The 19,860-nt window shown below is 34.8% G+C and overlaps 1 protein-coding gene across 8 annotated transcripts in view; it reads right to left on the bottom strand.

Moving 5' to 3' along the window:
* The window catches only part of ERBB4 (erb-b2 receptor tyrosine kinase 4), a 1,101,497-nt gene that overhangs the window by 156,921 nt on the left and 924,716 nt on the right, over nt 1-19,860 (bottom strand). For all 8 annotated transcript variants that reach the window (XM_073879088.1, XM_073879094.1, XM_073879096.1 and 5 more), the window contains one exon: nt 1,105-1,290. In XM_073879088.1, coding sequence (XP_073735189.1) covers nt 1,105-1,290 — 186 coding nt within the window. The remainder of the gene's footprint in view (nt 1-1,104; nt 1,291-19,860) is intronic.

The following is a 19,860-nucleotide window of genomic DNA, read 5'->3' as shown; positions in this document are numbered from 1 at the left end:
GGTATATAAAACTAAACTGGGCCTTTCCCTCAGATAATTTTTTTGGGTTAACATTTCTACTTTGGGAAATGAATTTTCATTCATTCTTAGACTGTAAAAAGAAATAGCCTGGAATTACTAAATTAACATTTGGCATTTATATTATACAAATGCAAAGATGAACACATCTGTAGAATTAACCAAACATTAGATCAAATTTTGATGTAAATAAAAGTTGAAATAGAGAATTAAAACTCGTCTCAGATCTATTTACCTAGGAGAAAATGTTCAAGAAATATTCTTGGTATAGATAATCATAGATGGGTTCTTTGAATATAAAAAATGTACACCAGAAATTTCACACTGGTGGACAGCAGGACATAAACGCTTTGTTTGGCTTCCAGAACAATTCAAAAGTTTGAGCCAAGATTTAAATTTGGAGAAGTCACATAAAAAAAAAAATCCAGAATTCTGGCCCCTCTGAAAAACTGGAAGAGCTCATAACTCTGGTGGGAAAAAACCAGTCCTACAGAGGGCAGTAGGTGTCCTCTAACCCACCACACAGCCACGTCCCCATCACCCCAGGTGCTGAAATCCATGCCACTTCCCTTATGTATGTTACATGACATGCCTTGTACCAAAAAACCCCAACCATTAAGACTAATTGAGAATTATCAAATTGTCTAGGAAAATATTTAGAACTTGATCATCTGTAATACTGAGAACTGAATGTACATACCATCTTAATAAAATCCTCTAAAAATGGAACAATTCAGAATTCAATCTTGGCTTTCTTGGATTTTGTTTGTTATTTAAATTATATAAAAAAATAAAAAGCCAATCAAATTTGGTATATCTTTTTTTTTCCTCCTGACCAGTAAGCTATTTGTTTTGGCATCTGGTCCATATAACACAATTAGCAGTAAAATAATCCAAAGATGTTTAACATGTGTTTAATCTGTGCTTTGAATGCAAATACTTTCAAATATCTTCCAATATAGCAAAAGTAATTTATTTTATTTAAGTATATTAAAAGACTAGACATGTTTTCAATATCCATACTACTCTAGAATAGGAGAAAGAAAGCCAGGAGAGTTATTTCCATGGGAAGTGATGGGCACTTACCTTAGCTATCTGGACACACCAGTTAAGCAGCAGCTGGGATCCAATGTTATCCTTGTGTTCATGGACATAATCCAACAGGCAGCCATGGGGCATAAGCTGTGTAACCAGCTGAATGGTTGGGCTCAGACACACACCCAATAACCGGACTAAGTGTGGATGGTCCATACTTGCCATGATCAAAGCTTCCTATAAAAAATTAATAAATAACACCATCATTTCAACTCAAATTTCTTTATAGCACAATAGTAATGGTGCTGATCATAATTTTGAAAATGTGCTCTCATTCAACAGAATCAATTAAAAATGAAAAGACATTAATGCAGCTATTATATTCTTAAAGTTATTTAACTCAAGTAAAATAAGTGAAAAAGACTACACTTTTGTTAAAATGGAAAATGTTATAGAATTAAATGCATATAAAATTAATATTGGTGTTTTCTCTTTTGTAATATGGTCAATATTTGATTTTATTTACTGCTAAGTTAGTTGATATTGAATCCTAGCTTATACTGTGGATTTTTAACTTTTGATCTTTAGTTCTAGAATACAATAATCTATACAAATGCAGTTATTTTCACATAGTATAAGGTGACCCAAAGTTAAGTCATCCATTATTAGTGTGGATTTAGAGAGCATACACAGGTGTAATTTATAAATTACAAATATCAAAATTTAAACAATTATAAGCAATATGCCATTGTGGATTTATGTAGAAAAATAAACCTTTTAATAAAACATTTTGCTCCATGACTTTGTCTTTACTCAAATTTATTTCATTTCCAAAATTATAAGTGATGTATTATTCATAGAATTATAAAATTTGAAAGCTAAGGGAGACTATAAAAATTTGTCTACTCCAACTTTATCATTTTATAAAATGAGAAAACAGCTCTAATTTCTTTATAATAATCATGTCACTTTGGTTTAATGAAGATAAAATTGGACATATGATAGTTATTTAGTACATCTTAAAGTTAGCCTCCAATTAAAAGTTATTTTAAGTATCTTTACTGCAATTTGAAACAGATAGGACCTTACACACACACACACACACACACACACACACACACATGGGGTGGCACATATATGGCAATTTATTATCAATCAGTTTACACTGAAGCCATGAGAATATTTATTGTAGCATTCTTGAATGTTTTCTATAACTTTGAAATTTTTCAAAACAAAAAACTGTGCACAGAAAGCTATGTTGACCTTTTGTTTAAGATGGCATGGCAGATTGAATACACAAATTTACTTCCATTTCCTCTCAATTCCACTATACTAAGCAATAAAGTAATTAATCAAGAGGCTGACACCAACAGTCATAGAGAGGAGGCAATAAAGATAGAATAATAAGAGTAGGAATGGGCTTACTAGTTGTAACTAATTTTGTATATGTATGACATCTGAAGCCTAATGTAGCAGGTAGGGAAACAGAAGAAATCCAATTTATACCACCTGTGTACACCACCAAAGGCTCAAGTAGTGTTAGCACCACAAATTTCTGCAATGGAGCAGGAGGGAGAAACTTAACGTGAGCAGGATTGTTTCAAAGTGTATTTAGGAGGCACCTAAAACTACAGATATCCTCCCCTCCATCAAAAGGATTGTGGACTATGGATATTAGGCAAAATGGAAAGAGAAGTACTCTGGGGATAACAGTAGGGTTATGTAAATTTATATACAGAGAAAATTGGGGCCACCTTCCAGTTCCTTCTCCCAAATGGAGCTGTGACTTCAAAATTCTGAAGCTTAAATTGTTTAAACCTCAAATTCCAAATCCAGCAAAATTTCAGTAAAGTGAGTGGATATACAGACATGTTCAGGCATGTCTGTTCTTAAACAACTTATCTCAGGGGGTGCCTGGGTGGCTCATTCAGTTGAGTGTTGGACTACAGGTCTCGGCTCAGCTCATGGTCACAGGGTCATAACATAAAGCCTGGCATTGGGCTCTGTGCTCAGCAGGGAGTCTGCTTGAGATTCTTTCCCTCTGCCCTCCCCCATTCATGCTCTCCCTCTCTCTCTCTCTCAAATAAATAAATCTTAAAAAAAAACACACACTTATGTCACATACTTCCTTTCTCTGTTAGTTGTGTTCATTAAATAAGAGGGGGCAGTTAAAAGAGTACATTTAATTGAAGAAACAAAAAATGACAGTGAAGGGATATTCCAGAATAAAAGCAGTTACAAGGGACCAAGATAGCAGTCAGTCCAGAATGGAGTGGGACATATTGATCTGGAAAAGGTAATCCAAGAAGATGGAGACGATAGAATACCTAATGAGCTTAAAATACATTAAGGGTATGTATATTTAGCAGAAGCTGAAGGTCAAATTAGGATTGATGCACAGAAACCTAAGCAAAAGTAAAATGAAGAAATTGATTTGATGTAAAGTACAAGACATACACAAGTAAGAAAATCATGTATTTACTATAGAGCATGGCTGGGAATAGTTACATAAGCATAAGGACATAAGTACGAAATGTTGATATAAGCAAACATCATATGATTCTCCTGGAAAATGAAGGGAAGTAGACTATAATTCTGCAAGGGGGTAATGGGAAGAAAGTGAAAGGTACATTCCTGTTGTTCATAGTGACAAGTTAGTGTATGATGCATAAAATGGAAAAATCAAGAGTTGACAGTGTAAGCATAATATTTAGATACAGGGTTAAGTGAAAAAAATAAATTGCTGAGAAATTGAAAGTGATTAGTTTGGGCAGTGGAAAACAGGCAGGAAAGGGAATGGAGAGTCACTCTAGACTTCTGTCTTTTACTATTTGCCTTGCAGAAGTATTTGACTTTTATTATTACCTTAGAGCTATTTGAGAAGACATTATTAATTTTTAATCTCCACTACTATTTTAGTGGTGTTGATTTCAGCTGAGTCTAAAAGATTATTGACAATTATGGTACATGTCTGATGGAGTATATGGATTTACTGGATCCAGTCAGGGTCTTAGGTGAGGTATAAACTTTTACTTTTTTGAGTAAGGAAGGGTGGGGCAGAATGGGCAAGTGTCTTTGAGAAAGAAGAGATATAAGGCCAAACAGAAACAATAAGCTGGTAAAATGGCATCGGCCCAATTCAAAAGATTGTTTTTGAGCCTTTGTGGGCAGAAGCTAAAATTGTTGTTTTCCAGATGGCTTCCAAGTAGATGCTGCAATTCCCCCCTCCTCAGCGGCCCCAGGGAGCCAGAGTCATAGAACAGGGGAGAACACCAGTTTCTTTGCTTCCTTGCTGAGCCAACCACAGCAACACCTGAGGACTAGCAGCCCGGGGAGCGCTGAGGGGCATCACCTCTGGCAAGGATACTGGCATCCTTAGGTAGTACCAGTCAACAGTGGTACCAGCCAATGGTGCCAGGGGGAGAAGAGAAGCTCCATATGGGGGCCAGGCTGGTAAGGAAGAACACTGCAAATATCACAGGAAGACTGGAACTGGGACATTGGTTTACAGGTACATATGAGGCACCCACTAAGTGCCCATCTTTAGGGGTTGGAGTTTCTGCCTAATCAGCAAAGCCAGAAATTTGAGTTATTACTATGAATATGGCCCCATTTGGATCCAAAAGGTAGAAACATTTTGGTTTTACTTGCTGTATATTTTAGCAAACATTTGAAATAAAGCAAATCAATGTAGTTATAAGGAGAGTACAGATAAGAATGTGAGCCAAATAATATTGTATTGTTATTAATTAATTAATTATTAACATTAATATTGAAAGTATAAACCAGATGGCTCCTTCACTGAATTATGATATGAACACATATATACATATATACAGCAACAAATAAGCAAAACATGTAATTAAATTAAATATCTAATTTAATAAAGTACCACATTAGATATTATCTAATTAAGTTAAATTTATACTGATTGCATTTTCTCTATTTCTCTTCTGGTGGCTCTCAGTCTCTTATGAGCATAAGAGTCACCTAGGTTTGGCATTACGAGTAGCTATCCTGGCCCCACTCCCAGATAATCAGGGCTAGAAGTAGATCAGGAATCTGCATTTGTAGCAAGCTCTCCAGATGAAGCTACTATAGGAAATATGAAATATGAAAATTAAGGACCTCTGGAACATTGCCATAAAATGTATCTATAATCTCATTGCAAAAATCGTAATTTGCGGTTGTGGTTTGATCCCCATTATAACACTAGATGCTTCTATACTACATCAAAAGATGTAGTAATTCTCAGGTGTAAAAGGATAAAGCCAAAAGCTGGGTGGGCTTATTGCCCAGGTTATATTTGATAAGTACTAGATCAGGTTTAAGATTCAGGATTTCTGATTCTTAGTGCAGTTGCTACTTCTTATGATACTGAACTTCATAAATTTCAGTTCCATCAGCACCTGACACTGTAGCACTGTTAACTTGTTAACAAGAAGACAGCTCCAAACACCTGATATTAGTTGTATCTGAAGAATTGGGTCAAATTATACTTTATTTCCTAAGGAGCAACTAAAATCAAACAACAAATTTGCACTAACAGGTAAACTGCCATCACTTACAATATGCTTTCAGAAAAAGCCAAAGAAAACATATTTCTCTGATTTCCTGAGAGTATTTGGTACAGACCATTTCTTGAGAAAGAAAATGATGAAATTTAAAGTAAAAGAAAGATGTGGAGGTTATTTCAGGCTTCTTTTTCAGTATGAAATATATAAACATTTTTTTTTCTTTTACAACTCAAGGAGTAATGATAATTCCATTCTAAATATGCATGTGAAAAGTTTACATCAGAAGAGCATAAAAAAGTCACATGAAAGTTCTCTTTAAAAAAATCTATTAGTAAGTCCTGGCAAAAAAGCTGGGGTTGTATTAAGGAAAATTGCTCATCACACTACAAAGAGTATTTGAAACCAAATTGCAGAGTATTTGCATAATAGTTCTCTTTTTTTTTGAGAAAGAAAAGATGAGCAAGACACTAATTGTAGGTTTTATTTTTTTTCATAAAGGAAATAGCAGATGGCTTTTTTGGGGGATAGGGAAAGAGATAAAGAAAAGAGAACGTGGATTCATTTAGAGCGATGAGTGGGATGGAAAGGGAAAGAAATTCCAATATTTTAATAATGGAGTGTTGGATTTCAATAAATTGCTCTGTGTTGAAGTTAATAATGTCCCTTGTTACCTATCTCCGTGTGGGGCCTGTGGAAGCAATTTTGGAATCTTTGTTGCTGTCACTAGAAAATGTCACCGAAGGCCAATGGAATAAATACAAGTTGACAGGTGCATTATCTATATTTTCAGAAATAAAATTAGTTTCTGTCTTTGTTTTCCCTTCTGCTTTATAAAATTTTTTTCTTAAAGTTGAATTAAAGAGTTTTCTAATTGGACAGAGGGGAAGGATGTAACAGGTGCTACACTGAAAACTCTAAAGCAAGGACATTTTTCTTTACAATGAAGTCTGGTTTGAATAAGGACTTTTTTTTTAAACAATCAAGGCACATCCAGGGCATAGACAAAAAGCTCTGAAGCATGTGTGTCATTACTCTCTTGCGAAGGGAAGGTATTTCTGTACAATAATAAAAGTAAGCAATACCATTGTCACATTAAGGTATCATTTTGCCCAGCCTTCAGATGCTTATACCTTGCCACTTAAACTTGTTTTCTCACTTGTGTTGGTTAGTGGTTTCATGAAAAGAAAAAAGAAAAAAAAAACAAACATATGGCCACTGAAAACTTATGGGCTCTTCTGTTTCTTAAAAATGTTAACTTCAGCCAAACTTTCACTGTTTCATTATGTCTATGGACCATTACTTCAATACCCTCCAGCTAAAAATGGGTAAAATCTCATTGCATCAGGGATAAGGAAGATAAAAGGGGGGATAGAGGAAAAGAAAAGACAGACAATTAATGTAGAGATAAAACTGTGTTTAATGCAACAGTCAGCAGATTTGTGAAGGCTTGGCACCAACGCACCAACGCCTCTCCTAAAGACGGTGAGGGTGATGGGGATGAAGAACACAAAGGAGATAATGCTGACAGCAGTGATGAAAGATGAAATAAAATGATTGGTCCATAATAATGTTTTACAAACATGCTTTGCTGCCGATGGTATCTAGATAATAAAATAAATGAAATCTGCATCTGTTTCCTCACATCTAGAATAAACAATAATTTACTTGTGTGAGTAGGTGAACAGCAACTAGATAGACGGAATCGATACGCCATTAAGTTTAAGTCTGTCTACGTTGCTGGCTGGGCTCAGCACTCTTTTATTTTTTAATTTTTTAAAAAAGATTTTATTTATTTATTTGAGAGAGAGAGAATGAGAGATAGATAGAGAGCACGAGAGGGAGAAGCAGACTCCCTGCTGAGCAGGGAGCCCGATGCGGGACTCGATCCTAGGACTCCAGGGTCATGACCTGAGCCGAAAGCAGTTGCTTAACCAACTGAGCCACCCAGGCGCCCTGGGCTCAGCACTCTTTTCTAATCTCTGCCGTCCTTTGGGCGGACATGAACATTCAAGATTAGGATCCTTCTAACTTTTGGTGTCAAAAGTTTTCCATCCCCAATCTCCATGATTCACCCATTGAGCGGCTGGATCTCAGACTTAGATACTACTAACAGTGCCACACAATGAAGAACTTCGTGAGTAATTCTACTCTAGGTAGATTTCTACATTCTGGCTGTTTCCTACCTTCCCCTACCCCTAGGTATACTGAATTTCCCTTCATCCTTATATTTTCCTACCACTTTGTTATACATTTTCTCACTTAAAAATATTTCTTGAGGACCTGCTTTGTGCTTGCCACTGTTACTGAAGTTGGGTCTACCATACCATCTCTATTGTCATGAAGCTTTCACTCACTGGGAGAGGCAACCAATATACAGGAAAAGCAAATATAAAACAGACATACAAGTAATTATGTCATATTAAACGTTATGGACAAAATAAATAGAATATTGTAACAGATAATAAAATGGTGGCTACAGTGATACTTTAAATAAAGGTAGTCAGGAAATGTGTCCTGAGATCTGAGAAGAAGCCAGATAGACAAATATCAGGAAAGAATGTAAGAGCTGGGTGAATTTGGGAAGCTCTGCGAAGACTCAAGTGTGTCTGGAATTTAGCAAAAGCTGCGATGGCAATGAGATGAGATTGGAAATGCAAGTAGAGGCCAGATCATGAAAGGTTTTGCAGTAGGGGGAAGAAGACTGGATTTATTCATAATTTTTTTTAAATGCCTGCTTTCTGTTATGCTTCATTTACTCCTCTCTCAGCCTGAACTCCAGTGTTGACTATTAGAATAAAGCATTTACCGTCATATAATTTTTTCCCCTTGATATTCCCGTTGTGCCACTCGTTGGCCAGAGGCAACTCCCACCATCTTAATTCTCCTCAAACTTTCAAATATTGTTTGGGAAAGGAATCAATTCATGGAGATTTGTCCTAAATCTCCTGATTTGATCCTCCCAAAATAGCCCTTTGTTATCTTTTTAAATTTCTTTCTCTACTACATTTATTATGATGTGTATCTCTGAGTAGAAAAATAAACCAACACAAATAACAAAAACAACTTTCTACCTTTCACAATATTTACTCTGTTTAACATACTCCTGACATCATCCCATTTTGTTCCCGTGAATGATTTTGCCATTGTTTATCTCTAGTACAACTTCATCTTCACTCCATATTGGCACCTTCACTGTACCTACAAGTATATTTAGAATTTCCATATTTTAAAAGTGAAAGTTCCCTAAATTGTGCCATTTCTTCACTTTGGTAATGTTTGCTATTTTCACTTTGGCTATTTCTTCATTTTATAGTCCTTCACTCCCTAGGGCTCTAGTTTTTCTGCAACTTACTGCATTCTTACTATTCAAATCACTCTTTTTTTTTTTTAAAGATTTATTTATTTATGTTGAGACAGTGAGAATGAGAGAGAGAGAGTACATGAGAGCGAGGAGAGTCAGAGGGAGAAGCAGGCCCCTCGCCGAGCAGGGAGCCCGATGCGGGACTCGATCCCGGGACTCCAGGATCATGACCTGAGCCGAAGGCAGTTGCTTAACCAACTGAGCCACCCAGGCGCCCCTCAAATCACTCTTGAAAAAAAGCACCACTAATCTCCTTTTTACCAGTCAACAGGTTTATTCTCTCATTTTTACATTTTCCTGAGTTTCTGCACTGTTTTATCTCACTGACCATGCTACTTTTTGAAAATCCCTCTGTGGCTGATGTTAATATTTTATTCTATCCTAAATCTTTGGTCTTTCTGAGTATTCTCATTACAATTATTGGCACCTGCTTTTTGCTTTTTCCTTCCATACCCTCAACGTGGAAATGCTACCATGGCTTTGTCCCTAATATTCTTTGCTTTCATTTGTAATCTCTTGCATCCATATATTTTACGACTTTAGGAGAGTTGATAGGGTTATCAAAAATATATGGAGTTCCCTGTAAAATTGTGTGGTTTTTCATAACTTGATTTAGTTTAAAGCTCTGTAAGTAGCATTGCTATTTATAGGATAGAAAACAAAATTCATTGCAATCATATCCAAAATATCTGTGTAAACTATCTGTCCAAAATATCCCAAACATAAAAATTACGCTGTACCCATATTCTAAGTTTCCTTTCCCACACCTGTAACTTCAACTGTCATCTCTGAGCAGGAACAAATAGCTCTTTATAAATGTGTATCTCCTATTTCATTTTTATTGATTATTTGTTAAACGTCTGCCATCATGGATCATACCTCTGAAAGTAGTAATATTACCTTATCATATTCATTAGTCTATTACCAAATTCTTATAGAGGGTATAACTCATAGTAAGGGAGTGATATAATTTTCTTAATAAGTGAACAGAATCTTTATTATGCTTATTATATTCCCCCCTTCCCAACCTACCTCATCCCAGGAATCAAACCATATTTCAAAAGCTTTCTAGTCATCTTGACATAGATATTCTACTGGACCTTAAATTTAAGGCACAAAGTAAATTTCTCCATAAGAGCTTGTCTGCTAACTGCTAATTTTGTAAATTTCAGAAACCATTTCTAATTGGGTTTTTGAATTTTGGATTACTATTTGGCATTTTTTTCCCATTGTTTTACATCCTACCTATATCAAATATTTTGCCAAGTCTTATTAATTGTTTTTTCCAATGGAGTTCAAATCTCTATGGTTCTATGTCTTTTTATTCTGACCCTACTTAACTTCAGACTTCCATCACTACTGTAAAAAGAATGCTGATTTTTTTTCATTACCTCTAGTCTATTTTTGTTATAACCTGCAAATACCCTAGGCATTTTTGTGGTGCCACATGGAGAGCTTTAACATTGCATGTACTCAATAAATATTTGTTGAATTAAATTTGGCATGTTGAAAATTATAATAAATTTTGTAATAAAGAAGCTTAGACTTTGCTCTCAGCTATGACACTAATGATTTGTGGGACTGGCCTGCTATTTTTCTTTGCCTCTCCATATCCATTCTCCATCCTTCTTCACTTTTCCATGTGCCTAGTGAAACTGAACCAAATGGATGACAACAGGCTTTCATTTGGGGTCAGCCAATGAAAAGCAAGAGCAGAATATTGAGGGGAGAATAGAGTGAGCTTAGTATCCTTCAACCTCCACTTTCCTGCATCCCTCAAAGGCCACAGTTGCTGTCAGTTCAGGGTAACCTTCCCCTTGTTCCTTCAGGCCTAGCAGTTCCATTATTAGTCTTGAGATACTTCAACAATCCTTGTTGGTGTCCCTCAACCCTGCCCATACCTTTATTAAAACCCCTTTGCTAAACTCCCTACCGTTACTCCAACTTTGTATACCATGTGATTCCTGCTGGGATTCTTCTGATGCAGTAATCTTGGACAAGTCACATAACTTAACATTTATTTGTAAAATGACAGTTTGGGTCACTGATGGCAAAACATGGCATGCATCCTATATACCCACTCCCCTTGCCCATGGCAGGTATGGCTAAACAATCATTGTAGTAGGCTGATAATGAATCCTAAAATATGTCCATACTTTAATCCCAGGAACCTGTGAATATTACCTTATTTGGAAAAAGGGTCTGTACAGATATAGTTAAGTTAGGGGTTTTGACATGAGGAGATCATCCTAGATGATCCAGGTGGCCCTTAGTGCCATTACAATTATCCTTATAAGAGAGAGGCTGGAAGGACATTAGATGGAGATAGAGAAGAAACCGACAGGAAGGAGAAGTCAGAGATGACGGTGATGCAGCCACAAGCCAAGGAGAAATTGCAGCCACCAGAAGCTAGAGAAGGCAAAGAACAAGTTTTTCCTTAGAACTTCTGGAGGGTATGCAGACCTACCAATACCTTGATTTCAGAAGTCTGGCCCCCAGAAATGTAATATAACATATTTCTGTTGTTTTCAGTCACCAAGTGTGTGGTAACTGGTTATAGCAGCCACAGGAAACTATCTGACACAATTACTCTGTTCTTCCCTGTCTGGACTGAGTAAAGACTCCCGATCCTTCTCAAGTCCATTCTTTAAGCAACTGAAACCAATTTACTGGCAGGTAAAGGTGAGATTAAATATCATTGCCTTGACTTTATACATATTTTAAAAGTTAATGTTGCTCCCAAACCTTATATAATTTGGATGTACTATATTGGTCTAAACTAAATGAAGCAGATCCTTTTAATTTAGAAATTAACATGTATGTATAATAGTTAAATTATATGGTATAGGCAAAGAACTTACCACAATGCCTAGTGGACTCTTAAAAAGTTCAGTTAGTATTACGTTAGTATTAAATCAATTATATCAATAGGGAATGTGATTGTTGAGTAGGAAAGGCATAGCCAACAGTCTGGGAAAAAAGCTTTAGCTGCAGGGTAACTGGTCACTTTAATCTTTTCGAGTCATGGGGGATGCGGTTAATTTGGAAAGGAAGGCAGGAAAACCAACCAAAAAAAACAAACATTTTTTTTTCTGCCAGCACTTTAGAAGCTATTATTTTCTATTTAAGCCTGAGAGCTAAAAACATCTCCTTCCACCTTCAACATAAAGTAGTCATGAAGAGTTAGGAGACGGCCAAAAGTAGCTTATTGAGTTGCAAGAGAACTTCAAGGACTATATAAGTTTGTTCTGTGACAAAAAGAAGCCATGATAGCAGTAATAACAGTAAATAGCAACTGGGGTTAAAGTAGATAATAGAGACCAAGAGGTCCTGGTGAATGCTTGTACTTAGGGCAGAAACACTTTATAGCTTACTGACTAATCTTAGCAAAGTTACAGAAAAAGAAGCAGAGGTGTCTGTAATTAACATTTCAGGGCTGATACGGAAGAACAAGCTCAGCAAGGGCCAGCGTGGATCTTCTGGAGACGACACTGCAATATGCTTTAGAGAATGAAAACACAAACATACTAGAACTAGAATAAATCATCCAAGGCTATGGATTCCACCACCAGGGGGAAAAGAATAATTATCAACTTCCAAATAATGTTTATTGATTTCACTTTCTTCTCTTTATAAATGAAACTCAATTTCTGTAACACTTATTTAATCTGTAAGATCTGTATTTAGTTCAGCTATCGCTTTTCAGTTGTTAGTAAACAACTCTAAAGTCAACTATTAAAAAGATAAATTAAGTAAAGTCACCTGGTAAAGAATTCCATCAGATCATAATAATAACTGCTACTTTTTGCCAAATTGTGCCTGGCATAATGCTGTTGATGTTAGATATGAACTCATGTGGTCCTCAGGACAATCTTGTCCAACACATATTACCATATCTAAGCGATAAGGAGGCAAGTTTGAGAAGGATAAGCAATTTGCCAAGATCCCAAAGTTAGTAAGTAGCCAAGCTGGGATCTGAATCTGGTTCTCATTATATTCACAGCCAAGACTCTTTCTATCATGTTATCTCCTCAGGATCTATTAATGTCTATGTGACCAGGTAGACACAGCAGATTTTGTGCTCATTATTTTAGTGTCCTGATAGGAGTTATCACTGATAAGATTAACCCGTTAACAGAATCTTTATGAAGTGACATTCTAATAGGTACTCACCATTTTCCCCCCCATAAATCAAGTGAGTACAACTTATCCTCAACTACTTGGAATTAATCCGCCCATAGTAAAATGCTAAATAACCTTTGCAGGAGGGGACTAAGACTAACTCATATCTTTATTCTCATTTCTGCATAGGATAACTTGTTTCTAGGAATGTTCAATTATTTAAAAAACTAAATTTGATTTAAAATAGATCAGAATCTAGTAATTTTGGTAACAACTCTTATTTAGTCACGATTTTATGATTTTCTATTTTGTATAATTTGGGAAATTAATAGTCAATTCTACTTTCCTAGATACTGTACCTCCCTTAAAGGAAGACATCTATTGTCTTTCTAATTCACAAGAATAATCTGTTAATTAATGATGATTATATTAAAGGCATGTAACAACAAACAAATAAAATTAGGGAAACCATCCCTTAATACCTAATAAAAATCTCAAATATACCTCTGATAAAGGAGCAGGATGGACTGTGTTCTTTATGATTTACTCAAGATACAGTAGTGACTTTAATTAACTCTTCCATTTTTCACTTACTAGTTCCATGCTCATATAGGAAAATTCATATATAAAAATCATTCATCCTATCATTTATTTCTTTCTTATCTCCTCTACTTTTTATAATGAACTTAATTATTACCATTAGATATATTAAATTTGAAACCATGATTTATATGCAAGTTCTTGTATTAAATATTCATGTCAATGTTATTTTAGTCTTCTACACCGATCTTGATGTCACGGGCATTCAGTTAGAGGTAATAACCAGAAAAAGTCTGCATTAATGTTATTTATGCTTTTATGTTTTTAATATAGTAGCAGTAAATGATATTACCACCCACTCAGGCAAAATGAGTTAAAATGAACTCTGAAAGAAAATACATGGTATCACAGAAGACCCCTATTGTTAATGTATTTGCTTCAGGAGGCTATGAGTCAAAGGAATGTGTGGCTTGTGGCTAGATACACACTGTGCAGGGGTTAGAAAGTAGCAGTGGAAAAAGAAGTACCTCATAAAGAATCTCTGCAAGAAGGCATCCAATCCTGATCTGGCATTTGAAACCAGCCACTGAAAATTAACCAATATTTTAGAAATGGAATGGTATCTTAGATTTCTATAATGGCTACCCTTTTAGAAAAGGTCAATTCATGGTCATTACATTCATCATCAGCAAACTCAAACAGTGGTGCAGTGCACTAGAACGCTTATTTTGTTATATATTACTTATTAATAACTATATGTGTTTAAGAGTATTCACAGGGAATAGCTAACCATTCTTTCATCCATTCATTAACTTATCTCCAATGCTGTCTTACTGTCTAAGGGTTATCCTATACAATTTTTGTACTTTCCATGAGAGTACAAAAATTAAAAAGACATACATTCTACTTTCAAGTAGTTAATATTGTAGTAGAAGTCTTTAAAATTGAGTGAAATTAGTTATGAACATAAATAATAGTTATGATAAATATTTATGATATAAGATTTTTATAATAATTCACTGAAGACAGAAGAAACTGAATGTGGGGAAACAAAAGCTTTGTTAGGAAGAAAAATATGAGTGTGGATATTAGTATGTGGAAAGAACATGTTGTAAAAGAATAAATAGCATGGGTCAGGTGGTATCATGAGGAGAAAGAGGTGCGGACACCGATTCCTGCAAATTCTTTCCAGCATCTGCTCTTCTACTTGTTAGGTGATAAGAAGCAAGTTATTCACACTGTCAAAACCTCAGGGTCCTCAGCTATATACAGCTAAAGATCAGTAATGCCTACCTCGCTCATATAACAACCATTTCACATAATATGTACAGAAGAGTCTAGCACAGAGGCTGGTTCATAACAGTTACACAATATAATTAGCTCCCTTTCCTTCAAAAATTAGGAAAGTGGGTAAGTCTGCACGCAAAGGGAATAGGAATAGATCAGCTTATGTGGGGCATCCAGTACGTGACAGAACACAGTTAAGGAGCAAAGCTGGAAAGGCAGGCTGGTCCTAGGGCTTGGAGGAATTTAAACAATAGCCTGACGTTTGGATTTGATTCTATCAAAATGAGAATCAACTCAAAATGCTTGCTCAAGAAACATGTAATCTAGCAGTGTTGTTCTCAGGACAAATCATTGGCAAAGGGTCTGAAAAATAAGAGACTAGAAAGCTGCTGTCTGAATGAGGAAATGGGATCCTAGCACAGACAGTGAATCCTAAGAAATATGAAACGAATGCCTAACTTGCCAAAGGCAGATACATTTTTAAAGGACCTTAAGCTTGTGTATTCTAGTATCTGAGCTGGGGTTTCCCACTTCAACTTTTCTTTCTTTTTTTTTTTTTTAGCCCTTCCATAAATAACAGAGAATCTTGAGGACTTTGTCTTGTGGATGGTGAAGACCTGGTCTACAAGTCAAGATAAAAACATTTTCCTGTTTTTTCTGGACACACAAACTCTCTTTTAATCCTCCTCCCTGTCATGGGAAATGATTTGCAACCAATACGAGTAGAATTTTGCTTCTCAACATCTCTATTCTCATCATTCCCACACCCAGTTGTATTTTCTTCATAATCCACTTAATCCATATGGATGAATTTCTTTTCCATCAAATTCCATGTGAGTGCTGGTCAGTCTGGCTCATTGCCCTATTCACACATATCCTCTGCCTAATATCGGCATAGCAATTACTTTTTGACCATTTTGCTAAAGAATTCTGAAAAGGGCAAAAGAATTTGCGGTATTCAATAGTCAGTGTACTGTCTAAAAATGTTGGTTCTTTGCAGGTAGACACAGGCACAGCTTTCTGAGGGTCTATGCTGTGACTTTTGTCTGTGGTATCTATTGATTGTTGTTATGTCACTGTTCTATACCCACATATGAGTATATAACAAACTCTGGGGCTATTCTACTAATCCTTTCTACTGTTTATCCTTTAGAATATTATAGCTTCCAGAATTTCTAAAGTCCTTGTGTAAATATTATTTAATTTTAAGAATCTGATGACCTGACCTAAGTCTTCATTCTAAGAACCAGACTGAACCGAGATGGAACTGGTACTAGAAACCTAAATATAAGATCATTTTGAGAATTAAAAATTAAAAATTTAAAGTCAGTAGTCATGATTATGAAAATTTTGGATTATTAGAAAATATTTCTGTGGCACTTCAACTCTTAGGAATTATTTGCTTCCATCTGTTTCATCAGAGGAACCAGAAAATTATTATTTATGATAACACTTACATAGGTTACTTACATTAAAATAATTCATATATTCAGAACAATTATTCATCAAATATTCAAATGGTATGCAAAACCCACTTGTAAAAAATAAATCCTTCACTTTTTAGGTATTTTAATTGAAAGTTATATCAATTAAAATTCACAGATGTTAAAACATGTTCTGGAACATCATAAGGTGAAATTTATTTCAATTTTAAAAATCATAGTATAGAGAAAGCAAGTATTTGAAGATTCTTCTAAACCAATTTCAGTGATTTTTAAGTGCAAACTATGCAATCAAATTTTAAGTGTGATTAAAGAAGCAACGTACTTGAGGATATCTGCAATATCAGTACAGAGTTATGGTGCTTTTTAACATTAAGGCATTTTTGCACAATTAACATATTTTCCTTGAAAATGTAATTTAAATATTTACTTCATTTGGTAGTTATTGGATGCCTTTATATGGCTTTGAAAATAAATACCTACAGATATTCCACTTATGAGCTAAGAATTTCTAACAGGACAGTATACTTTAAAAAAAATTTTTTTAAAGGTTTGATTTATTTATCTGAGAGAGAGAGAGTGAGAGAGAGAGAGAGAGCATGAGCAGGGGCAGGGGCAGGGGCAGAGAGAGAGAAGCAGATTCCCCGCTGAGTGGAGAGCCAGACTCAGGACTCAATCCCCAGACTCCGGATCATGATCAGAACTGCAGGCATATGCTTAACTGACTGAGCCACCCAGGTGCTCCACGGGACAGTGTACTTTTTGGGGAAAACATCCAATAATGGAATTCACTTGATCAAAAAAACAGAGATTTACTTAGCATTTAAGAAGTATCCAGCCATATTCTAAAAATAAAAACTAACTGCTTTTCACACACATTCATAAAAAAAGCAAGAAAAATGAAATTTAGAAAAATGTTTCTTGTAGATATGACATGTTAATATAAACAATGTAATTGATAAACAGATTAGAGAGGGGTCACAGAGGCTATTTTTTCAGTTTTACTAATTAACAATATCTTCTACTTTTTTCCAGATTCTAAAAATGTTCACTGGAAAAACAAATTAATTTTTGACTTCGCCCCTTAGGTTTCCTTTAATAGTGGAATTCAAACAATTTAAAAGGCAGTTTGAACGTCTATTTTTCATTTGGCTATGCATTTCTTTGAGAAGAATAAAAAATGTATTATGAAAAGAGAGATAGTACACTAGATAGTCTCCTTCCCCATTAATTTTAAAGTAATTGTGAGAGCAAAAGCCATGTCTATCGTGCATGTCTGAATGGTCTCAAGGAAGATCCAATTACAAACTGATATGTTTTCAACACATACTTGCTTGCATATTTAATTCAGGTATAACTCCAAAAGGAAATATCTCTTTGGTTTTAAATCCGTAATAGGTTTTAGTTCACCTGCTTCTTTTCAATACATTTGGATAATTTCTTGGAATTTAGTGGGTTTTTTGTTATTCATAGGTATACATATGGAACACTTGATGTCACAGAGGTGCAATTTATTGGGTAAATAATCATTTGTACATTTGAAGATAAATATGTTCAAGAACATGAGAATGGATACCAATATATTTATAGAACAACATATATAATAAGGGCTAGGACTCATATATTTAGCACTTGTAAATTATATTGGAACAGCTTAATAATTCTTTTTTAATCCCTGGGAAGTCTGATATATCTTAATTAAGAACATAGAACAAAATATATTTTGAACACTAGACTAGTTTTCTGTATTACTGAATTTTAAACTTTTGTCCAGAAGTCTGGATATAAAGATTAAAATTACATAGGTGAATAAGGAGCACAAAAACTCATTTCATGTTTAAATACTCATATAGAAAAACATGGATACATCTATCCTGACTTAAAATACATATATAGTAAGGGGTGCCTGGGTGGCTTAGTCGATTAAGCGTCTGCCTTCAGCTCAGGTCATGATCCCAGGGTCCTGGGATCGAGCCCTGCATCAGGCTCCTTGCTCGAGGGGAACCTGCTTCTCCCTCTCCTCCCAGCTCAGTGCTCTTTCTCTCTCTCTCTAATAAATAAATAAAATCTTTAAAAAAATACATATATGGTGCATATATGTGTATGTATGATATATAACATTAAATCTACTTCTTCTTCCTAATATTATATAGATCTATTTGTATTTTCTTTTAAAATATTTTAGCCATATTTTATTTATTTGTGGCACTTCTCTTTTTACCATTATATTCCACATTAATATAAAATATCCCTAAAAATTATAATGATCAGGTAGTAAGCCAAGTCCATAAACTTACTTATTGAAACTTGGAAAAAAAGAAAAGGGTTCCCTGAGGTGTAGAAAGATATTCAATTCCATGAAAATGTGTTATCTAAGCCACATATACTAAGATTTCATAGTTAAATAAAATTAACTGATTAAAAAATTTAATCAACATTTAGTCACAATGGATAGCAAAAAAACAGAAAATGCCTCTGAGAAGTCACAATTAAAAAAAAAATCAGAATATTTAAATATCAAATTAGAGATGAGTTTAAATATTAAATTATTTTAATTTTAGTATTTTTTAAAATTTTCTAAGCACTTAGCAATTATTCACAAATAGCCTAAATATATACACTTGGTATAATAACATAAGTTGAGAAATAAAGCATTTGAACAAATAAGTTTTAATGAAAATATTTTCTAAAAATGTATAGTACATTAGTATCAAGTAAAGAACAAGTGCCTAAATGTCATTATTCAGGCTCAGCCTATCTATTCTTAAATGCATAATAAATATAATAAATATTATCATGGAAAAGTCACTCCAAAATAAAGTGGAGATAATTAAAGCCAACTCTTAAATTCTGTGTCAATGAAATATCATTGTTGGTGAAAATAATCAGTTGTAGGTTTTCCCAGTTTAGTGGGGTTGGAATTAACTTAAGTATTAAAATTCTTAAATTTCTATGGCTTATTTTTGTCAGAATTAACCAAAGCTCAAGAAATTTGCATCAGAATACTTCTTGCCTTGCTTTCATTATCTCTTCACCTTATCAAACGTGATTTTCGAAAGCAATAAACCAATGCAAAATTAAAATACTAGGAAACTGCTTTTTAACCAAGACACAAGATTCAGAACACAAAAAGGAAGCTACTAATACATTTGATTTTTTTTAAAGATTTTATTTATTTATTTGACAGAGAGAGACACAGAGAGAGAGGGAACAGAAGCAGCGGGAGAAGGAGAGGGAGAAGCAGGCTTCCTGCTGAGCAGGGAGCCTGATGTGGGGCTCGATCCCAGGACCCTGAGATCATGACCTGAGCCGAAGGCAGACGCTTAACGACTGAGCCACCCAGGCGCCCCATGATTTTAAAAATATTTATGCACATTATGATATGCCATAAAGACCTCAAAAGCCAAATGACAGGAAAAATATTTGCAACATTTATTGTTAAGAGCTAATCTCTCTAATATGTGAAGAGTTTCTAGAACTTAAGAAGTGTGACAACCAACCCAATTGAAAAGAAAAGAGCATGCATGGATCATGAAAA

This window comes from Callorhinus ursinus, unplaced genomic scaffold, assembly GCF_003265705.2.
Source record: "Callorhinus ursinus isolate GAN/ISIS: 27379988/994484 unplaced genomic scaffold, GSC_fseal_2.0 scaffold2, whole genome shotgun sequence".
NCBI lineage: Eukaryota > Metazoa > Chordata > Mammalia > Carnivora > Otariidae > Callorhinus > Callorhinus ursinus.
Note: the sequence above shows the minus strand (reverse complement) of the source record. Positions and strands in the feature narration are given on the sequence as shown.